The following is a 21,817-nucleotide window of genomic DNA, read 5'->3' as shown; positions in this document are numbered from 1 at the left end:
ACAACGTCAGCGCAGCGCTGGCGTCAAACGAGCATGTCAAAGCCCGGACATCAATGCATCACCCTCCATGGCCAGCAGCCAGTCTGAGTTACTTCCCTCGAAGTTCGAGTCGGAGTTGAGCGGCCACGATGACTTGCCCGGGTACATCGTACATGCGACAAGTACGTGGGGAGGTGAAGGACGGATGGTTTGTCGACGTTCGCCGACTATCACGAAGCAGTTGGCGTCCGTTCGCAGCGCGGGGAACCTGCTTGTCGGAGGCGGTTCAGCTGGCCTCGGGTACGGCCTGGGGTGTGGGGACTTGAACCTTGAGCCAGCCTCAGATCCGTCATGTGAGATCGCCCGGGGCCTGGAAGAACTTACAGCTGCAAACGTGAATATTCAGCCTGACAGCAATGTCACGGATTGCTGTACCAAGGCGACGGGAGAGGCGGGAAGAGACCCCTTTCCGTCTGTCCGTGGTCGAGGAGGACTGGGCGTGAATCCAGCTCAGGAGTCAGGCGGCGTAAGAGAAACCCACTGAATATCACTCTGAGGTCAAGACAAGAGACGGAAGGCCGTTGCAGAATCCCTAGCGTCGAACTGGAGAGAGCCAAGCAGGATAAACGAAATCAGCTTCATCATGGCTTCCGCATCAGCGTTTAGTACGCCCTGCCCCGCAAAATACGGGTTCTCGAACGCATCTCGATCATCCCCAACAACAGTCGCGAAAGCGAGGAGGAAGGGGTGCGACGCTGGATTAGACTCCTGTCCCAATCACCTGACGACGGCAGGGGTCACGGGGGCGTCGGAAATGGAAATCTCCTGTCCCCCGCCCAGTCTTTTTGCCAAAAGAGGCTAAACTCGCCAATCAACGGATCGGCCAATGGAATAGGATTTCGCGAGGACACCTGATTGGTGCCAGATCTGAATCAGTCGCCCTTCCCCGCGTTTTATAAGACGCCCCTGCCGCGGATTTTCTCCTTGTCCCGTCCCCGCTTCATCTTTACCTGCCTCCCTGCCGAGGGACCCGTCGCTGCCCACCACGGCCTCGTATACGCCCTCCATCACAGAGTCCGTCCGCAAAAGCATGTCGACGACGCACCACCACGACCTCGAGAAGGGCGACGGCCCCCGCCAGGTCGCCTTCGAGGACGCGAAGACCGCGCCCCCGCCCATCATCAACGGCATCCAGGGCATCCCCGGCGCCCCCAGCCAAGCCCAGGGCGGCATCCCCGCGACCATCAACATCACGCCCTCCGACTTCAACGGCAACCCGAACCGGCCCATCGCTAACCCGGGTCCATTGTGAGTGCTTTGCCCTCGTCGGCGAGGCGCGCGCCGTTGACAGTGGATGCAGGGGCCTGTTCTCCTTCGCGTCGACCACGTTCATCCTCTCCCTCATCAACATCCAGACTCGGGGGATCAACACCCCTAATGTCGTCGTCGGCATGGCCATCTTCGGCGGTGGCCTCGCCCAACTCCTCGCAGGCATGTGGGAGTTTGCGGCCGGCAACACGTTCGGCGCAACAGGTCAGTACGCGTTCCTCTCCTATCGTTCCTACCATTCGACCCGTCACAATTCGTTCTGCGATTCATCTCGCCCCCATTCGTCCCCCTTGCTATTCTTGACGTGATCTTCGTCATCGTGCCCTTTGCCCCACCCCATCGCGAATGGCTCGGCGCTCTCCTTTCCCCGCATCTCACCTAATGCCCCCGCGTGATGACCTCGTCACGATTGGTGGATTGCCTGCGGGTCCGAAACGGTCTAGCTGTTCTCCCGGGAACGGGTTTAGCCTGAAGGCACTTTCATCCAGCCGGCTTCGGACCGGGCTATATTTGGGTTTCATTTCATTTTCCGCACTTTGTTTTGTTTTCGGGCTGTCCGGAACGGTGCTTGAGGTGGGGAGTCAGCGGCCGACGGCCATCTGTGGGTTGACAGGGCGTACCTGACATAGCCGTCCGCTTCGTGCGTACGGGGGGTCTGCGGCTACTGCGCTGTAGAATGGACCACGGGTTGGCCCGTTGGCCTCTGACTCGGCTCGAAACTTAGGGGCCATTTGCATGTCCACGGAGGACGTTGCTCGGCGCTGAGTCCATCGACGTTCGCGCCTCTCCTGACCTCCCGCGCGTCTACCCTCAGCCTACGGCCCTACCTTCGTTGTCAGCCCCCCGCTGGGAGCTGATGGGGGCGCACCTTCTTCTTGTCTGCTCGCCTTTTATTCCGTCTATCTCCCTTCTCTGCCATAGCAACCATGAGCTAACCACGCCTTGTTCTCCAGCATTCTCCTCCTATGGCGCGTTCTGGTTGTCGTATGCGGCGATCCTACTGCCCGCGACAGGTATCGCGTCAGCGTACGGCGATGACAAGACGGAACTGGACAATGCCATCGGCATCTACCTGATCGCCTGGTTCATGTTCACGTTCCTGATGCTGTAAGTCGACAAAATCCGATCCGTACGAGCGGGGAACTGACCAATTCTTCAACTAGACTCGGCGCTCTGCGCAAGAGCTGGGCGATGATCATCCTATTATCGTGTCTGACGATTACGTTCATCCTTCTGGCAGCTGGTGAGTGCCTTGAGACGTACCTCGTCTTCATTGTGCTTACGATTCTCCTTTCTCCAGCCAACTTCACGGCGTCGTTATCGACGCAAAAGGCGGGTGGCGTGATGGGCGCGATCACGGCGTTCGTCGCGTACTACATGGCGCTCGCGGAGATGCTCACGCGGCGCGATGCCTACTTTATGCTCCCGCTCGGCGAGGTCCCCAAGCGTCTTGACTGAATGCGGTTGGGAGGATGTTGGGTGCAGGGTGGATGCTGCCGATCTTGATATCGATACCCTGAGCGAGAGTAATTATTGTACGACTATATGGTACTTACGAGCGGGGGTGGCGATTGTTGTCTGATGTCGTTCCGTAGTTCCTCGTATAATGCATCATTCGATGATCTTGCTGTGTGTTCTTCGAGTCCGGGCCTTCGTGGTTGCGCGACGACTCAACGCCTGATGGACGAGGAGCCAACGGGGAAACGCATCGCGAGGCGTGAACGGGACCGGTGGAAGTCGTGCGCTTCTCGAGGGGTGTGATACCCGTGAAGCGACGGGACCGGTAGAAATGACCCGCCGAGCGGCTCGTAAAAGGGACGGAGAACGTGAGAGATAGTCTTGCTGAATCGCGATGGCCTGCGAAGGAGATATAATTGTGTCGGGTGAGAGAAGAGCGGAAGGGATAAGCATGCATACCAGTAAATGGGGCGTCGCGCGGACACCGGGAAGTCTGCGAAGAGAAGGAACGACTACTGGGGGTCAGAAATAGTCGGGCATTGTTGGCCAAGTCAGCGAAAGCAGCAGGATGCGGGTATTGTGTCGATGGCGACATTCAGACCTTGACCTTGAAGCCATAGCTCGATCACCCAGACGTCGCACTGGACTCAGTCGGTCTCACGGCAGGCAGCAGGGGGCGAAAGACAAGGAAAAGAGAAAGAAAATGCATTACGGGGCAAGCAGGCGTACATGGGGGAGATACGACGGGGCGCTGGGTTATATAACGCCGCGCTAGGGCCGTCTAACAGCGCTCGGCAGCACAACGTATCCCGCTTGTTCCGAGACGACATAGGATGTCCCGGGGCGGCGAGCGCGACGTACTTACCGTCGGCCAGAGCGGGAGGCAGAGGCAGAGTTGTTCCGCACGGCGTCCCGCGTCAAAGATAACGCGGAGCGGAGCGGAGGAAGATACAGTGGCCGGCGTGGCTGCCACGCGAGTGTGGCAGTAAGACGATGGGTCTTGTAGACGGCAGCACATGCCATTGTTAAGTTTGTAACCTACCACGGGCTACCTGTGGCAGATGTGCTGAAGGAAGCAGACTAGACTCATCGAAAAGATGGACATGTGGGGAGAAAGTGAGTCGTAGAAGACTGAAGTGGACATGCTGAGGCGTGAGAATCGCTGCGCCCTACGCTTGATTCACAGTCCTAACGCTCGTCGCCGTAACTCAGAGCCAAGTAGTTCAGCTAGATTGGCTCTCCGAGGCGACGTTGAAGATCCTCCAAGCCTACGTGTTGCCATAGTTGGCAGAGATGGCTACGCAACCACGACGCATTTTCATTCACAATTTTCCGTCAGCATTTGTCCGCGTTTGTCCGCGTTTCATGAGTGTCAGCGCAGAAGGTTTGCAGCCATTGTGGTGCCAGTGATCAGTGGCATTTGACTAAGAATCGTCTCGGACAGTGTATGAAAGTATGTCGTATTTCGGCCATTGTATTTGACGTACAAGTCACGATGAATCAGAGCTGACCGTCCACAGGTTTACAACCGCAGTCTCCGGCATGTGTTCCACCCTGCTCAGGAGCAAATGAAGCAGGCCGCCCTGGCAGTTCTTTCATTGGTATTATATGGCTCCGAACGCTCTTCATTGTCGCCATCGACTTCGGGGGGTGGTCGCGTCACCCCAAGATGATGCACCACGTTCAACCCAGCCATATGCGTAATTCGGTTGGGACGTTGGCGCGCATATACAGTCGACAGGGCCCGTAGCTCACCCGATCTCAGAGTCATTTTGAGGACGCTGAAGGTTGACAGCCTCTCGCCCAAGGCTTTCATCTCTCTTGGCGGGAAGAGCACTGTCGAAGTCGCTGCTCACGGCAGGTCATCGTCTCATCGACACCTATTGTGTTACTACTTTCAAACATGACTGCCGCAGCCAGATCACTTTCTGTTCTCTGAGGGCGCGCACGGACTCTTGTACTGGTATAAGGAGCCGGATGCGCCTCTGGTGGGTTTAAAATCCGCTTTCGTATTACGGAATCCTCGGATATCGCTGGGCTCTCTGGCGACCACGATCTCGAGCAACTGAACGGTCGAGTCTGGAAACGGTCGCTCTTCGATACTGCAGAGTTTGCCAACCACGATTTGTACCGAGCGGTCCTGCAGGAGATGGGCTTGTAACACAGGGCTTGCGCTGGCGTGCGGGGATGGCAATGGACAATACAGGCCGGACGATACTGGCCGTTTGATCTGGAGATTTGGCCAGCCGTTTGTTGCGCATTTTGAGACCGGGATGGTGTTCGTGTGGCTAGTGGGCAGCTCCGAATGCCCTCGGCTTGAAATATAAGTCTCTTCGGACGACTAGCACTTGCAAATCATCAAAGAGATAAAGGTTGGTTCCTCTTGCCCTGGAAACGAGACGTTTACGGAAATCTCTTTCCCGCAGGGAAGTGCGTCGTCTAATATGAACGGTCACCGCATCCTGAACACCGCGGCAGACGAGCCGTAGTCCTCCGAATCACACAAGTCTTGAAATTAGTTGCGGCAGAGAGCGGAGGGCAGAATTCCTGTGCGCCCCTGCCCCGCGAGGGCGATCTTGTATTTGCGCCGCGTCTCGGCCCGGGCGGTAAGAAGAAGCCATGGGGTTCCGTGGTCAGTCGATATTGACGACACAAGAAAATCGTAGGAGAAGCGCTACCGGACAGCTCTACGAGTACTCTTCGATCACGAAGAGAGGCATGCAAGTGTTAGTCAGAAAAATGGACTGGTTCGTATATGAACCCTCGGGAGGGAATGCGATTTCATATACACAACTTCAAACCTAGCTAGCTAGAACGCAAGCAATACCAGATCTCCTCGTCAAAGCCACACTATACCTATGCTCCGGATCAATATGAAATATATGTAGTACTCAAGTATGAGATATTGAGAAACACATGCTTGTACTATGAGAGGACCAGTTAGTATGCTGTCGTATAATTATTGCTGCTCTCAAGAGCCCCGACAAATAAAATATCCCCATCAGGAATATCTGTGGTGGGAGTCTTAGGAAGTCCAACCGCGAAGTAGACCTTCTGGTGATCGAGCCACCCTTCCTGCGACAGTGATTCGTACAGAGCTATAAGGAAAGGCCAGAGTAGCGTTCGCTTGGAGCCCCGGCGTTGGCGTCTGTTACGTCTCAGAGCCTAACCCCACCATTCCGCACGTCGTTTGGACGAGCTTTTCTTAGCGTGCGTCCGCGTTCTAGATGTATATATCGTATTCTCCCGTCGTATCCTGTTCGGGACGAGCGATCCACCGACATTACTTGTGGTATGTCAAGAGACAGCAGGGGGCAGTCGAAGCAAAAGTGGATGGAGGAATGTGCTTCAGCCTGACGTCGAGGGCGCTTACAAGAGGCGTCTGCTTTCGCTCTATCTTCCAGCCTCCAAGTCTATTGGGCAACTTAGCCTATCTGAGGACGTCAGAGCCGTCGACTCTGGGCGCGTTGTGTGGCCCGTCCGGCCGAACGCCGTTGCCCAAGGATAGAAGTTGTCTATCCCCGCGGCTCCCCTAATGAAGATGTTCCCCTTCAACTTGGAGCCCTTGCGTGCTTCCAAGTATCGGGGCGGGATGGACGAAATGCTCGATTGTGCCAGCTACTTACGGGGGCGCGCTCTCCAGGTCATCTAAGGGAAATCGGGCTCGTCGGGCTTGGGACCTTCCGTCTTGTAACAAGAATTCGTGTCTCCTCCTAATGCAGTCGTTCCCCTCCTATAGAGGTGTGCTTCTGAGTATTGGCGTGATCGAAGAATGCCCGATCTTCCCACTTGGGGTGCTATACGAAAAGACCGCAAGGCACTCCAGTCTCCATAAATGAATTTATACGAAGTGCGGGGTTTTTTTCCGCGTCTCAAAACTGCTTCTTAGTATCATCGGGATGGAAGGAACGCCCGATCAGCTCAACTTGTGGAGACCTGTAGCCTGAGACAGAACACGTATGTGGCGTGGGAGCGTGACGCGTCGCGGTAAATCCTCGCAACTTGGATTGCACACGGGCGGCCCGCGCAAAGTGGACCGAAAGTACACGAATCCTCAAGCAAAGAAGCGTAAGTTCGTATTATTGTACTCGATGTTTCAAGGAAAAGTTACGCAAGACTGATCCACCGTACTTGGACAGGGATATAAGTAGTATCCAACATGCGTCCGACGCTGCTCAGATGCAAACCGTCGAGGGGTCTGCCAGTGCGTCTTCTTCATAGGCACAATCTGGCTCGGAGCACAGCTCAGCAAATTCAACTCGTGCTGCCGACTGCATCTGGACATCGTCCCGAGCCGATGTGCCGCGTCAAGTCGAGTCAAAGCCATGTTTCCACTACCATGCAGACACGCGCGTATGCAAGGGGAAGAAAACTTGTTTCAGGGATCACTTTGCGGACACTGGATGTCACCCGCCTCTTGCCTGAGGATTTCGTGACACTGAGCGGGAAGACTCTCTTTCATATGCAGGCCCTGGATGCTCCGTCGTCTCTGCGCGTGCACAAGCTTCATTACTACCATTCGAGGCGTGAATGCATTCATATCCCGTTTCCCGAGGGCACGCAGGGATTTCTATATTGGCATGTGGAGCCGAATGCACCTCCATTACTGTCCGAAATCCGCTTTCGCGTCACAGCATCCTCGGATCCCGCTGCATTCTCTGACGGTTACGATCTCCAGCGACCAAACGGCAGGATCTGGAGAAGAACACTCTTCGACATTGCGGATCACGCAAATCACGCGCCCTTCCGCGCGGTCCTCCTACGTGATGGACTTGTGACGCAGGATTTGTTCGACGATATACTGGCGTGGGCAAATAATAACGGAAACCTCAAGCCCGGCGACACTAGTCACTTGATCTGGAGGTTTGGCCAGCCTTTCCCGGCAAGAGTCGAGACAGGGTTAACGCGAGTGTGGCTCCTGGGCAGCTCCGAGTGTCATGTCTTTATGGTTCGAAACCTATTTGGACGCTCCGTAAGACGTGAACGACACAAAGGTTAGTCTGTCCCGTCTTAGGTGTGACAAACTCATGGATATCGCGTCCCCACAGGGAGATGCCTCCTTCAACTCGAACGCTCACCGCTTCCTGAGCACCAAGGCAAAAGAGTCGTTGTTATGAGAATAGTGAAGATCCTCGAGCTGACCAGGGCTGAAGGTGCAGCACTGGACCATGACGGATCGTTGCCTAGGGAGGGTGGTCTGGCATATGTGCCGAGCCCCGGCGGCCGCAGCAAGGTAACACCATGGATTCCGTGGTCGGTCGATATCGACGGCGGTAGAAATCCGAAGAAGCAGGCCTTTCGCGAAGCCCTCAGAGTACTGTTTGATAATGAAGCCAAATATCCAGATCCAGTTCAGTGATATTGATTTGACTATATATTGCTACGTACTGAACAACAACGCACGTCCGTTCCGAATTTCCTGTCAGCATTTGTCCGATTCCTGTCAGCATTTGTCCGCGCAGAACGCTTGCAGCCAAGATGATGCCACTAGTAACTTATCGGTGGTATTAATTACTATATTGAATTGCATATGCCACGATGTATTAGGGCTGACCGTCCACAGGTTTAAAATAACAGTCTCCAGCTTGCGTTGCACACTGCTCAGGAGCAATTTGGACAGACCGCGCTGGCGGTTCTTTCACTGGTACTACACGTCTCCAAGCGCTTTTCAACTGTCGCCGTTGTCTCTCGATTGTCGTGTCAAGATAACGCACCACATACAGTCGAGGTGGCCCGAAAGCCCACCCCGAGCTCATAGTCACTGAAGGTCGACAGCCCGAGGATTTTATCTCACTCAGCCGGAAGGACACCGTCGAAGTAGCGACTTACGGGAATCATCGTCTCATCGGCACCCGCTGCGTGACTATTTCGAAGCACGACTGGCGTAGCCAGCTCACGTTCCGCTCCCCAAAGGCACGCACAGCTTCTTGTACTGGTACAGGGAGCCGGATGCCCCTCCCTCGCGTCTGAAATCGGCTTTCGTGTCACGGCGTCCTTGGATCCCGCTGGGCTCTCTGACAATCACGATCTCGAGCGACCGAACGGTTGAGTCTGGAAACGGACACTCTTCCACGTCGCTGCAGCGGAATAACGGAAAGCACGGTGTGCGTCGACCGTCCTCTTTCTCCTTGTATCCTTGCAGTCGATTTTCCATGACTTCACCCACGGTCATGGTCCGAGAAGACACTAGTACTACCAGCCGCTCATCTCATGGGAACTGGTCCTGACTGAGCTTCTCACATCACTCGCTTCTCGGACTTGTGCAGGAGCGATGGCACAAGTCTGCCCTGTTCGTTCTTCTGCATCGCATCGAGAAGTATTCTTCATCCTGTATATTGATCTGCTCATGGTCGAATATCTTCCTCAACGAAGATAATTTCAGCGTACGAATGCGAATGTCATGCCAATGCTTGAGCGAGCGGTGACCTGCGGCAGCGATCTCCCCTTCATGCTGTCGGCAGTTTCGCGCCTCTAACATTATTCAGCTTTGTGGTGGAAACCTCGAGATGAAAGGTTGACCACGTTCCAGTATTCGACGCACCGGGCGAGCAAGCCAAACATTGAAAGGTGTATGCGGACCATGAATGACTCTCAGTTGCGTTCTACAGCTTACTACACCATTCTGTCAACCATCAGGTAAAGATGCGGACTATAAAGCTGATTTCTATATATGCACGTCCGCCGTAATGGATCAGGGACAGTTCCCTTTGACCGTCTGGACCGTCGTGAGTGGGGCAGGTGATGCGTATAAGTCAGTCACGTGGACAGGCGAGATTGTGCGGATGCGAAGATCAATACAATTAGCTCAACAGGCCGTTCACAAGACTCATCGGGCTCACCAAGGTAGTCAATTAGAAGGGAGCTCAGCTTCGAATAAGCTTCGAGTATAAAAGCGTGGTCTGTGCGTTATCCCCCCTATCCCTGATACTCACAATGACGACCGCTCTATCCACGTCTCAGGCCATACCACCTAGCTTTGATAATGTAGGCGTCGATGAGCTCGGGGGCAAGAGCGCACCATCCAAGTATGACGCCGCGAACGGGTACACACGCTCCTCCCCGACTCTCCCCACCCTTGACAAGCTGGGGGTGAAGAGATTGCCCAGCGGTCTTGAAGCACGGAGTATTGCCCGAGACTGGCTAGAGGAGTTCGGGAGGTATATGGAATCCTGCGATGTGGAGGGGGTCCTCTCACTTCTCGTGGACGATGCTTTCTGGAGAGACATCCTTGCCATGACCTGGGATTTTCGCACTTTCCAGTCGAAATCACGTATCAAGCGCTTCCTGCAGGATCGCCTGACAGCGAGTCAATGCTCCTCGTTCGAGTTGAATGCGACCACAGTGAAGCTGGAGACGCCATACCCTGACCTTGCCTGGGTTCAGGGTCTATTCACCTTCGACGTCGTAGACGGAAGAGCGTCCGGCGTATTCCGACTTGTCCCTGTCCCAACTTCCAGCGGAGACATTCAATGGAAAGCACATTCCGTACTGACCAACCTCGAAGATTTAAAGGGTTTTCCGGAGAAGATTGGTCCGTTGCGCGATCAGTTGCCCAATCACGGGAAATGGCTTGATAAACGACGCCGGGAGATAGAGTTCATTGATCAAGACCCAAAGGTAATCATCGTCGGGGGCGGTCAAAGCGGGCTCGAAGTCGCGGCTAGACTGAAGCACCTTGATATCCCCACTCTGGTGGTCGAGCGCCATCCGCGTATCGGGCATAATTGGAGGACTCGTTATGAGGCACTCTGCTTGCATGATCCCGTCTGTAAGTTTCTTCTTTCTCTCGGTGGCTAGGGAGATTTTAAAGGCGTCTGAGACAGGGTATGATCATATGCCGTACCTCCCGTAAGTCGATCCCTTCGCATAAGTAAATTGTTTCGTCGCCGACTAGGGATCTGCAGGTTTCCTCCATCATGGCCGGTTTACACGCCCGCGATGAAGGTGAGCATTACTCCTAGGTTCACTCATCGCTCCCTCGAATAACGATACCGCGTAGCTTGCAGACTGGCTAGAATCATATGCTCATCATTTGGAACTCAACGTCTGGACGTCGTCCGAAGTCGTGAGAGCGGAACAAGATGACTCGACGAAGAAGTGGACCGTTACAATCAATCGGTTGGACTCGGGAGATAAACGAGTCTTCATAGTCGACCACCTGATTTGCGCGCTTGGAATTGGCGGCGGCAAGCCGAGAATGCCTATTTACCCGGGCATGGTACGTCCCTCTTACCCACTTAGGGGAGACGACCCCTAGAGTTTTTGCTAGGACCAATTCAAAGGTCGCATCACACATTCCGCTCAGCACAAGAGCGCTAAAGACCATGTCGGCAAGAAGGTCGTCATCGTCGGATCGTGCACGTCTGGTAAGCTCCCATAATTCTGTTCGAAACAGGCTTTTCAATGGGACATTATAGCACATGATATAGCTGCTGAGCACGCTGAGCACGGCGTCGGTAAGATACTCTCAGACGATAGCCACTCTTGACTTAATTGCCTGGATTTCTGCAGATGTCACTATGGTACAGAGAAGTCCGACATACATCATGAGCACCAAGGAGGGAATGCCTCGATTGCTTGGTCGTGAGTCTCGTCAGCCGTGCGCGGTCTTCTTTTGATGATGGATTCCGTAGCCCTCTATTCGGAGAATGCGCCTCCTACGGACGTCGCTGACAGAATTAACGCCTCATTTCCTAACCCTCTGATGAAGCTGATGCACCAACGCGTCGTGAAAGATATCGCGGAAGCGGATAAGTGAGGACTATCACGCCTACTGACACATTTCCCACTGACAGGGTGGCCTAGGGATATCCTCGACGGTCTGTCGCGCAGAGGCTTCAAGCTAGGTTGGGGCGAGGATGGTTCAGGCTTCCTCTACTTGGCTTGGAAGAGAGCCGGCGGTTATTATTTAGGTGTGGCTGGCATCGTTCTTTGATATCACTTACTTACACGCCATAGACGTCGGGGCCAGCCAGATGATCATCGATGGCAAGATCAAGCTCAAGAGCGACAGTCTGATGGATCATTTCACCTCATCTGGCATCAAGTTCCAAGACGGGAGCGAACTACCTTGCGACGTGGTCATATTCGCGACTGGGTATGTCTCTCCGGGGCTCCTCGCCCGAGGGTCTGACAGCGATTGTGCAGGTACGACGATCCGCGAGACGCGGTCATCAGGATACTGGGGAATAAGGTCTCCAGTACGTTGAAACCCATATGGGGTCTCAGTGACGAAGGTGAGATCAACGGTGCCTGGAGGGACTTGGGCATTCCCAATCTGTGGTATATGATGGGTGCGCCGTTCTCTTTGCCTATAAAGGAAGCTCCTCATAGCAGATACTCGCAGGGAATTTAGCACTATGTCGCTTCCATTCAAAGCACCTTGCTCTACGTAAGCCTTTCACTTCGTACCGCAGTGCAAGATATTCACTCGCTGTTTAGAGATAAAGGCCTTAGAGGAAGGCATATGGGATGGAACTCGATACAGCGCGTAAGGGACCTGCAACTACTTACAGTCTTACACAGCCGCGCGAAAGGTGGAACCAATCATTATCTCGTCCAACGAGATGATTCATGTACAATATCAACGTTGTGGTAGAATAGGCTGTCGCAATACAACATGGTCTATGTACAATTAGAAGTACATCTTCTTACGGTTCATCGTCGATGAATATCTTCTCTACTTCCTTCCAGGGAACATTGCCTCCCTCCTTCCACACACGTTCTCTTTCAAGCCAATATTCGACCGCGTTACCGATCCGACTGGGTGCCCAGACCCTTTCACCGGTATCCGCGTCCGTCTCGGCACTGAACCACCTGGGCCGATGTGGAGGCAATCTGCCCTCCTCTCTTGCCTTTCTCGTCGCCCTTTGGAACTCCTCCTGCTTGTTCTTGAGCTCATTAGCCCTTTCATATTTGCCCATTTCGAAGGCACGCTGATCCGGCCGGAGCCTACAGTCCGTAGTGCAAATGAAGGGTCGAAGTGTGGGAGGGCAATCATTCAGAGTTATGGCAAATGGCGTCAAATTGAATGGTGCAGGTGGCTTCTCTGAGTTACGCCAAAGCAGGATGTACTCCGGTTTTGACGTAGGCGAGGAAGGCCCGTTGACCGAGACGTCTGGATGCAGGGACCCGATCCCTGTTCCCACACGGCGAGCCACCAATTGACTGTTCCACCGACCAGCAATTTCGTAGGTCACGTTGCCGTCCGACCCCATCACGTAGCCAGAGATTTCGAAAGCGTCTCTCCCTCGCCATCCTCTAGGCTTAAAGGTTAAGACGCATTGATCTCCGGTTCTGTGATTCGTGATCTATTATGGATAAGGTCAGCCAGACCATAGCGTGCCACGACATCTTACTTACAATCATATCTCCGTAGTGATCGATAGTCGGTTGGCCTAGTATGAAGCCAGAAACACTGGTAGTAACTTTCTTCCAGGAGAAGTGTTCCACCACCTTCCCCGCCCGTACGGGGGACATAGCTCTTGGATACCCAGGTCCCCATTCCTCCGGGATAACGATGTCGGCATGCGCGATCCCCGTTGGTCGAATCTCAAATGATTTGCCCATGAACTTGTTCTGAGCGTCGACCTGAATATGCGGAGGTTAACTTATATGAAAGCGGAAGGTAATGCGTTGTAAATACCTCGCCATAATAATTCCACGATGGGCTTTCTGCCCAGCAAGCAGAGATAGGCGGATGATGGCTAACTTGTTCTGACACGTAGCGGTACTCCTTATCCAATCTGACATATTCAAAGGTTTCGCTCTACACCATTTACATCACAGGTCGACGCCAATTCCACGGATGCGACTCACCAGCATTGGATTGAACGGCTTCGCTATTCGCCCAATGGTTGATGAATAGTTGGACATAGCAAAGGCCGCGACGTACGCGATCCTGCGATGCGGGTCTGGTTCTGCCGAGGCAGCATCCACTGTTTCATGTGATCAATATCGTGTTCAAGCTGATTAAGAATATGCAACTCACAGCATTCGGAGAACTCCATGTCTTCCGCCTGTGAGGCAACCGTGAGGTAACAGTTGATACCCAATGACTCGGACTCAGCTTACCATCCGTTGCAACATACTGGTCGGCTCATTGAAAAAAACTGGGAAACTGATCTTCGTGAGATCCTTGCCAATACTATGCTTGAGGACGGCCCAAAGACTGGTGGACGGTCTGTTATCTGCGTCGATTGGCAGTCGATCCCTCAGCTGTCGATACCCGGCGTATTGATCCGTGTTGAAGTAGGAAGGCAAAGGAGTTGGAGGGTGTCCCTGTGTAAGGGATTGACTGACTACAAGATTAGGCAAAGCATTTGATTCTATCGCGTCGAAGAACTCGTCTTCCTCATCTGTATCCACTTCCGATTCAGGAACACCTGGTGACGGCACGACAGACAACGGGTACTGCCGGTGGTCCTGAAGTCGTATAGTAGACGACGTACCGGGTGCGGCAGGTGGAGAAGCAAGTGCTACCGGGGCCTCGGACTCCGCCAGCGAGTCAACCGCAGAAGCAAATAGAGACTGGGCAGTGGTCGAGGATACTGATCCTGGAGGAGGGGAAGTGAGGGCCAAAGATGACGGTCTCTGCTTCACCGTGCCCATCCCATCGCTTACGGAATTGGGATCGAGTAATCGACTCTTGCGCCTTGATCTGTTCCTGAGCTCATTTTCCAGCAGCTCGCCTTCCCTCACCACAGCCTTGAGCGACTCTTCCCATACATCCTGCCTCTTCCTCTCCCTCTCCAATCTGGCTTTCCACCATTCGTCTCGGTCCCGGACCATTTGCATATAGTCGTTAATCATGCCCTGTACCGTAGAAACTGACTCCTTTAGCGCGCGTTTCAGCTCCGGCTCCGACGACGTCGACAGCTTTGACAATAGCTGAGCAGTCAAATCCATCTGAGCAGCGACGGAGTTCCCCTGGAGCTCGAACTGTGCTTCATGAGGCGGCACGCGGTTCGTGGACTCGGCAGCGGAAGAATCGTCGTTCTCCTCTTCTTCGTTGCCCGTTTCGTAACCCGCGCCAGGATGACTTTCCTCCGTGTAGCTGGGCGGTCCGCCATTATCCTCCGCCGCCGAACTTGCCGCAGATTCCCCACCACTCCCCTCCACGCGACGCGTCCGCACCGTCGCATACGCCGACACCTTGAGGCTACTCGCGCTGCCCCGGCTGATGCTCGCAAGCCCAACTTCACTCTCGATGCTCCGCCGGCCCTCGTCCTCCGCAACGTGCTTCTTCGCCCACTCGATGCTCTTGCCAATTGCCTGGGTCCATCGCGCGGCTTCCACAGGGTGGTTCGCTCTGAGGTACCACTTCTGCTGGCCCGAGTGCCCACGCGGAGGAATGCTGTGGACTTCGAACCGGAGGTGCTCACCGCCCGGTGCGATCTTGAGCACCGCGTTCTTCATAGCGATGGAGCCGCGGCTCGCGATATTTTCGTCTCCCTGGTGGCGATAGTCTGTGAAAGCGGTGAGCAACGTACGACTAAGCCACGAGGTAACTTACATGATAATACACCGTCCTTGAGCACGAACCAACGTGTATTATAGCCCCGGGCAACGTTTGTGTACTTGTTGAGGTAGCCTTTCAATGTCGGGGGCTCTGTGGAAGGTACGTCAAGCAGGGTCGTGTCATGGTTGGTGACTATCGAAAATCAGTAAATATCCATAATTCCGACCTATTGTTCTCACATTGTCTAAGAAATACCCGAACTTTATCGTCCTTGGGTAGACCGTGCCCAACTGGGTGTCCTTTCCGATCTCGCGCAAACACATCCGCGCCAGCACGAACAGCCAATTCGACTAATCTCAGGTCCTTCCTCCTCGCAGCTTCATGCAACAGGGTCGTTCCAGAACTCTCCTCGATATGTGAGAGATCGATGAGCTTGGCTCGCGGGGATTCAAGTAGGGCTATAAGCGCCCGAGGTGGTCGTTCCGGTGGAGGTGAGTAGATATAGGAACGGAGGAGAGACAGATACTGGGCGTTGAGAAAAGAGCGCGAGTCTGGAAAGTAGTGAGTACTCGACCTGCATAGTCTCACTGCGGGCAACGTCCGACGACTGGCAGAGCACCGTCCCCATCAGAGAAGTAGGAGAGCAGCTTCCCGGAGGCGATTTGCATGGTAGTCGACCGGACACCGACCTTACTCAAGTGTAGGAGACGAGACGAACCTTGTATAGCTCTAATGACCTCCTTCCCCTTGGCCACGTCCAAGCAGCTTCGTCCATGGCTATCCCTGAGGGTATCGTCTATTCCATCCTGTTCTAGCAATAGCTTAACGACGTCCGCCCGGCCCAGCGAGGCGGCGAGATGAAGGGCGGTGGTACCAGATCCCGGTGGGTGTACGGCATTCGGGGATATGGAACGATGCGACAAGAGCAAAGCAACCGTATCACCTGCTGCGCATTAGACACCTCGAACTCCCTGAACGCGTAAAGACCTACAGCTCGCGCATCGGATGGCCAAGTGTAGCGCCGCTGCTCCGACGTCAACGTCCCCTTCCTCAGATTTGCGTCTGTCCCGGGCTATTTCCGCCAGGAAAGGGTGTATTAAAGCTGGGTCGCCTGCAAGCGCACATGTTTAGCGTTTCGGATACCATAATGTCCCCTCTACATACCGCTCCGAAGTGCTGACAACAGTTTAACCTGGTATAGAGGCTCTATCGACCCTGCATCGCCGATTCGGATAGACCGTAGCGAAGACGAGCTCATGTTATCTCAGACAATGCGTGTTATCCAGTCCCAAGGTGCATAAGAATGCCAGAGATTTCGACTAGGTGGAGTTCATCACACAAGACGTTATTGTAGCCGTGGGAAACACTTCGTAACAGCTTGTAATAATCACGAGCCTACTACATAGGGGAAGCAGATAGAACGAGCCTGCGGCCTGAAGGCTTGTATCCACCTCATGTAGGAAGTTAGGGTAACGCGGGACAGCAAACCAAGGAAACAAAGAGTATCTATTGGACAGAATAATACATTAAGTTCAATGCCATTTCGACCAGTACTAACTAGTGTCTGGATTCTAGTGCCAGTGGGCACAGCTAACGCATCTATGTATATCACCACGGATCCCTTATAAGACTCGAATGCATGTTTAGAAGATGAGGTTCAGGGAGTATGCAGTAAGGACCACCATGGAGATGAACATGAGGATATACTGTGGAATAAGGAAGACAGAGAGGTGCTCAGCGGTCCCGGTGCCTGAGTAGACCTGCGTCAGGAGAATCTGCAGAAGAGATCGGTCGCCTCGAATACCGATATCGAAATCAACGATAACTCACCTGCGTCGTTGCTGTCGGGAGGCAGGAAAAGAATCTGTAGCGGCGAGTCTCAGCACAAGCTATCGACTCCCGCGGAGCAGTGCAAATCAATCTACTCACATACAAACGAAGCGCAAGACCGTATCCTGTTTGTCTATTACTCCAACATTCGTCAACCCTTGACAGATCAGTACACCCAGCACCGGCATAAGCAGAACCTTCCCAACTGCCAAGGAGCCAATGGCGCCGACGGGCATCCTTGCCCAGCCTTCCAGGCCGCCCTTCGGCACCCTCAGCCGAGCCATGGCGCTCCCCAAACAGATCAATCCTAACGGGACCGATGCTGCACCGATGAACTGTGCCGCATCCATGACGAACGCCAGCGGAGGTTGGCCATCGGGTGCGTTCGGGATGGGGGAATTAGCCACAGGCACAAATAGGGCTTTCACCGGCGGGATGAGTGCGAACGGGAAGGCGATAAGGATGGAGAGTGAGGGCGGTGATAGAATAGAGCGGAAGAAGGAAATAGCTTGGGAGTGGAGCCGACGTGCCCGCGTCGGGCTCGGGGAGGCGGCAGTAGGGAGAGGCATAGGAGTCGCTTCCGCAGTCGTCTCGAGCATCGTACCTTCGTGTGGCGCGTCGCCATGAACGACAGTGGGTGCCGGAGAAGCGAACCGAGATGACGCGAACTCGGTGTGAGCGGGCGACTGGACTTGCGAAGGGCCCCCAAACACGGTTGTGGTGTCGTCAGGAAAGAAAGATACGTGCTTCCTGCTACGGGCTCGGTCGGCCTCAGTCAAAGCGAGCCCATCTGTGGGGTCTTCCTCGGCGTCTGGGATTCCTTTTTCTTCAGAGGAAGCTTTTTCTGGGAGCCGAGGATCGTTCTCAATGTCTTGCGGGGAAAGCGATTTCTGTTTTGACAGTAAAGACGTGGGGTGGAGGACAACATGCATAATCCGTTGTCGCTTTGATCGCATCGCTTCCTTGACCTCGTCATCGGTCACTTCAGGGCCAGCGTAATCCATGGCAATCCATCGATGAGCACCGCAAGGGAATAGAGTGATCTAATCATACACGAGGACAGGTGAGGCGATCCTCCCTTTCCTGAGAAGGCGGAGTACGTACTAGGAATACAAAAATGAAGGCAGAGCAATAGGCCACGGCAAGATTCTGATCTGATGTGCCGTTGAACGGAGCAGTAGCGGTAATACTCATGATCACACTAGTAGCTAGGAATGAAAGGTCGTTCAGTCTACACGCAACACGATGACAGATAAGATGATACATACGTATGTCCCCATAGTTGCCCCAGCCGCCTGCTACAATGATCCCATACCGAAATCGGTGCGGTACCCAGAAGAACTGTTTGGTAACCCATGCAATGACCACACCTATGACTTCGTACAGGAAGGCAACTAAGACCAAAGGACCTGAAGAAAGGTATCAAGTGGACAGTGGGCGTAGTTAAGACATAGAGATATCACATGAGCCCTTGAAGCTTATGAAAGAATTGGGAGCGGTGGGTATGTTGTGTGCACACCTAAGGCGGAGATGTTGTCCGAATTAAAAGCAGGAAGGATTTTGGAGAACATGAGACAGGGGAGTGTGATATTCTAGAAACCCAACCAAAGTCATATGTTTAATTATTTCAACTGCCCTCGAAGACGGTGATGCGTACCAGGGCTATCTGGCCAGCTCCTCTGGCAGCGACTGCAGGAAATATGTCGGCTTTCGTGATCGCGAAACCGAAACCGGCTGTAATGATCCTTTCCGCAGATTGTGTGTCACGCCCCCTTGAGATTAACTCGGGCAGCTTGCTTACAGTCGAAGAAGGGGTCGTATCGACATCCATATCAACTGGCCGACGTTGAGCATAGCGTAAATGTCGTAAGGTCAATCGTTGAGAAACAGCGAGAACAAGTTAGACGAAGGGGGGCATCGACTCGGAGGGTAAACCAAACTCCAAAACGCTTGTGGGGAAAAGAGAAGGCGCAGAGTCATGATCATAGAGCTCGAAGTCGGCATAACTGCCGGGCCGATATCGCCGAACACGGTGTCATGAGATGATGCGGCAGGGTTAGGGTTTGTCCACAGACAACAGCAATTGTGGCATTACGCATTGGTGGCAGCAACGTCCCTATCCCCATTAATCAAAAACCAAGTGTACATCTGGAGAAACCAGGTGTAGAATCTCATTTTCATGGTCCCCGTCTTTAGACGCTGTACCTCGTCCCATCCCAAATGCCCTCCTGGATTGCCTTGATTTCTGCGAGAACCTCATTGGCGTTAGCAACCTCTTTTTCAATACTTTAACTTACGAAGGGCCATATGCTTCGAGTAGAATCGACAGACGGCTAGGTTCCCTGTACGAAGCTAATGTCAGAGTGCGAATACAGAAGCTCGGGCATTGCGGGCCACTCACCCATCAGATACCACAGGTTCGGCACCCCGAAGTCTCTCCATACTCCATTCAGCTCACCATCTTTGCCCAGGCCCCATAAAGGTTTCAATTTCTCCTTGTAATCACTTCCTAATACTCGGATAACGGCATCTCTGGCATCGTCAAAACTATGCAGATTGAAGTGAGTACACCGGAAATATACTTCGAGCCAGAGTAATCACCCAGTCGCAAAGATTACCACATCACACTCAAGCTCACTCCCATCCTCAAACTTGATGCTGGTCTTGGTAAACCTCTCAATGAGACTGTCGTTCTTTAGCTTAATCCTGCCGTCAATAATCATGCAGCTTGCTCCTACGTCTTTGAGGATCATGCGTCAGCAGCATAGATGGATGCAGGTGCGCGTAACAACTCACCATAGTAATAGCCTCCCGCTTTCGTCCAGACTAAGCCGAGGGCGCCGGACCCCTCCTCACCCCAGGTGAGCTTGAAGCCCCTCTTCGTAAGTCCCTCAATGATGTCTCTGTATCCGATTCAGCTAGGGATCGCCCGCAATATGAAAGGTAGTGTTGACATACTTGTCGGCTTCAGCTATTTCCTTCGTTACTCTCTTCTGGAACTCCTTCAAGAATGGATTGGGGAACGATGCATTAATCCTGTCTGCAATATCCAATGGTGGCCCAGTTTCCGAGTACAATGCTATTGAAGTTTATCAGTACCCGCAAGTAAAGCCGAAGGAAGGAGACGGCTCGACTCACAACCGAGTAACCGTGGTATTCCCTCCTTCGTGCTCATTACATATGTCGGACTCCTTTGGAACATAGTGATATCTGTAGGCATGAGGACAGCGCGCATGGTGAAGAATTGTCGCGACCCACCGACTCCGCGCTCGACATGTTCGGAGCAAATATCGTGCGCTGGCCGGTCATGAGCAACTAAGGCCGTTGACCGATACTCAGGTTACAGACCCGAAGTACACGCCCCGACCACAACGACTTTCTTGCCAATGTGATCTTCGGCAGTCTTATGCTGAGATGAATGGATGACCTTGCCCTGGAACTCGTCCTGCGGAACAATGTATGGATTCATTTCATCGTATACAGGACACTGAGAAATGACGGCGTAGTTACCATTCCAGGATACTTCGGCATCCGAGGAAGTCCTCCTCCAAACCCGAAGGCGAAGATTAGATGATCTACCTTGAACGACCTTTCTTCACCAGTTTCGCCCCGTTGGATTGTCACTGCCCATTTCTTCGTGGTACCGTCCTGCTCCACCTTCGTGACATTCGAGGATGTCCAGATATTCAGCTCGAGAGAATGGGCATATGCTTCTAGCCAGTCCGCCAACTATCGGATAATATTAAGCTGCGGCGCAGGCAAATCAATTCGCAGTCCCAAAGATGTTGACGGACCTTGCGTGCAGGAGTGAAGACTGGCCACGTCGGCGGAAACCTGTAGCTCGGTAAGTTGAAGTGCAGTTTCATTACAGTGAACACATACTGTAAGTAAGGCATATGGTCGTACCCTGACACAAAGGTCCGTAAGCGTCCAGCGTCATACTGGCTGCATTCAACTCACAGATCGGATCATGAAGACATAGAGCCTCGTATCGCGTCCGCCAATTATCGCCTACCTTCGGAAGTTTCTCCACGACTAGCGCACTAATCCCCAGGTACTTCAGCCTAGCAGCGACTCCCAGTCCATTCTGCCCTCCCCCTACTATGATTACGGACGGGTCCCGGTCAACGAAGTCAACTTCTCTACGTCTCTGCTCGGTCCACTTTCCATGGTTCGGATTCGGCTCGCGGTATGGACCAATACGCTCCGGGTGCCCCTTGAGGTCTTCCAGATTGGTAAGGACAACATGCGCTTTCCATACCAGCTGGTCTGAATTTGCTGCCGAAGGTGTGGGTACGAGTCGGAACACCCCAGATGCAAAGCCGAATGATGTCTCGAACCTGAACAAACCTTGAATCCACATCAGATCGGGATATGGCTGCTCCAGTTCCGTCCTGTCCTCCTCCAGCCGGAACGAGGACGGTTTGGTAATAGCAAGGCGATCAAGCAAGAACTGCCTGATATTTGAAGTTCTGTGGAAAGACCGGAAGTCCCAAGTAAGAACGAGTAGGTCCCTCCAGAATGAGTCCTCGATGAATAGGGATACAATGCCGTCGACATCCCCGGACTGGACGTGATGCGAAAAGGTCTGGAACCATAGAGAGGCTACGCGTTGGGGGTTGATGGACTTCACCGCCAGGTCTTTAATGCCCAGCCTATCAAGTGTAGGAAGTGATGGGCCTATTCGCGTATGGCTTGCGCCATTAGGTACGCCGTTCGGATGCTGCACACTGCCAGAACCTGCCATTTTGTCAAGCGAGG

At 53.5% G+C, this 21,817-nt stretch overlaps 6 protein-coding genes across 6 annotated transcripts; 3 read left to right on the top strand and 3 right to left on the bottom strand.

The window, feature by feature from the left end:
• Nucleotides 1-965: 965 nt before the first annotated feature.
• On the top strand, nucleotides 966-2,940 carry GLOTRDRAFT_69736 (uncharacterized protein). Its single transcript, XM_007863346.1, has 5 exons — nucleotides 966-1,287; nucleotides 1,340-1,512; nucleotides 2,262-2,415; nucleotides 2,472-2,551; nucleotides 2,609-2,940. Exons 1-5 carry the CDS (start codon nucleotides 1,070-1,072, stop codon nucleotides 2,764-2,766), a joined length of 783 nt encoding a protein of 260 aa, XP_007861537.1. The 5' UTR covers nucleotides 966-1,069; the 3' UTR covers nucleotides 2,767-2,940.
• Nucleotides 2,941-7,105: 4,165 nt separating this feature from the next.
• GLOTRDRAFT_69734 (uncharacterized protein) lies at nucleotides 7,106-8,296 on the top strand (the record flags this gene model as incomplete). Its single annotated transcript, XM_007863345.1, has 2 exons — nucleotides 7,106-7,760; nucleotides 7,815-8,296. The coding sequence occupies 2 exons, from the start codon at nucleotides 7,106-7,108 to the stop codon at nucleotides 8,123-8,125; spliced, it is 966 nt and encodes a 321-aa protein (XP_007861536.1). The 3' UTR covers nucleotides 8,126-8,296.
• Nucleotides 8,297-9,697: 1,401 nt separating this feature from the next.
• On the top strand, nucleotides 9,698-12,280 carry GLOTRDRAFT_69732 (flavin-containing monooxygenase; the record flags this gene model as incomplete). Its single annotated transcript, XM_007863344.1, has 13 exons — nucleotides 9,698-10,534; nucleotides 10,590-10,614; nucleotides 10,671-10,710; nucleotides 10,766-10,984; nucleotides 11,036-11,132; nucleotides 11,184-11,222; nucleotides 11,278-11,349; nucleotides 11,400-11,520; nucleotides 11,572-11,678; nucleotides 11,725-11,863; nucleotides 11,914-12,059; nucleotides 12,113-12,157; nucleotides 12,208-12,280. Coding segments are annotated over 13 exons (1,940 nt in total), but the record flags the coding sequence as incomplete, so codon positions are not given.
• Nucleotides 12,281-12,370: 90 nt separating this feature from the next.
• GLOTRDRAFT_69725 (uncharacterized protein) lies at nucleotides 12,371-16,484 on the bottom strand (the record flags this gene model as incomplete). Its single annotated transcript, XM_007863343.1, has 11 exons — nucleotides 12,371-13,076; nucleotides 13,129-13,356; nucleotides 13,412-13,534; nucleotides 13,585-13,703; nucleotides 13,757-13,784; nucleotides 13,840-15,233; nucleotides 15,281-15,418; nucleotides 15,466-15,777; nucleotides 15,945-16,169; nucleotides 16,218-16,337; nucleotides 16,391-16,484. 11 exons carry the CDS (start codon nucleotides 16,482-16,484, stop codon nucleotides 12,417-12,419), a joined length of 3,441 nt encoding a protein of 1,146 aa, XP_007861534.1. The 3' UTR covers nucleotides 12,371-12,416.
• Nucleotides 16,485-16,741: 257 nt separating this feature from the next.
• On the bottom strand, nucleotides 16,742-18,910 carry GLOTRDRAFT_69722 (uncharacterized protein; the record flags this gene model as incomplete). Its single annotated transcript, XM_007863342.1, has 8 exons — nucleotides 16,742-17,001; nucleotides 17,057-17,090; nucleotides 17,156-18,099; nucleotides 18,161-18,264; nucleotides 18,325-18,465; nucleotides 18,576-18,648; nucleotides 18,714-18,801; nucleotides 18,858-18,910. The coding sequence occupies 8 exons, from the start codon at nucleotides 18,908-18,910 to the stop codon at nucleotides 16,870-16,872; spliced, it is 1,569 nt and encodes a 522-aa protein (XP_007861533.1). The 3' UTR covers nucleotides 16,742-16,869.
• Nucleotides 18,911-19,336: 426 nt separating this feature from the next.
• GLOTRDRAFT_31078 (FAD/NAD P-binding domain-containing protein) lies at nucleotides 19,337-21,803 on the bottom strand (the record flags this gene model as incomplete). The annotated part of the gene is made up of 12 exons (XM_007862041.1): nucleotides 19,337-19,398; nucleotides 19,458-19,603; nucleotides 19,658-19,796; nucleotides 19,853-19,959; nucleotides 20,015-20,135; nucleotides 20,195-20,266; nucleotides 20,315-20,353; nucleotides 20,405-20,501; nucleotides 20,567-20,785; nucleotides 20,851-20,890; nucleotides 20,939-20,963; nucleotides 21,017-21,803. The coding sequence occupies 12 exons, from the start codon at nucleotides 21,801-21,803 to the stop codon at nucleotides 19,337-19,339; spliced, it is 1,854 nt and encodes a 617-aa protein (XP_007860232.1).
• Nucleotides 21,804-21,817: the final 14 nt, after the last annotated feature.

Source organism: Gloeophyllum trabeum, assembly GCF_000344685.1.
Source record: "Gloeophyllum trabeum ATCC 11539 unplaced genomic scaffold GLOTRscaffold_00001, whole genome shotgun sequence".
Lineage (NCBI taxonomy): Eukaryota > Fungi > Basidiomycota > Agaricomycetes > Gloeophyllales > Gloeophyllaceae > Gloeophyllum > Gloeophyllum trabeum.
This window is presented reverse-complemented; position numbering and strand designations above follow the sequence as displayed.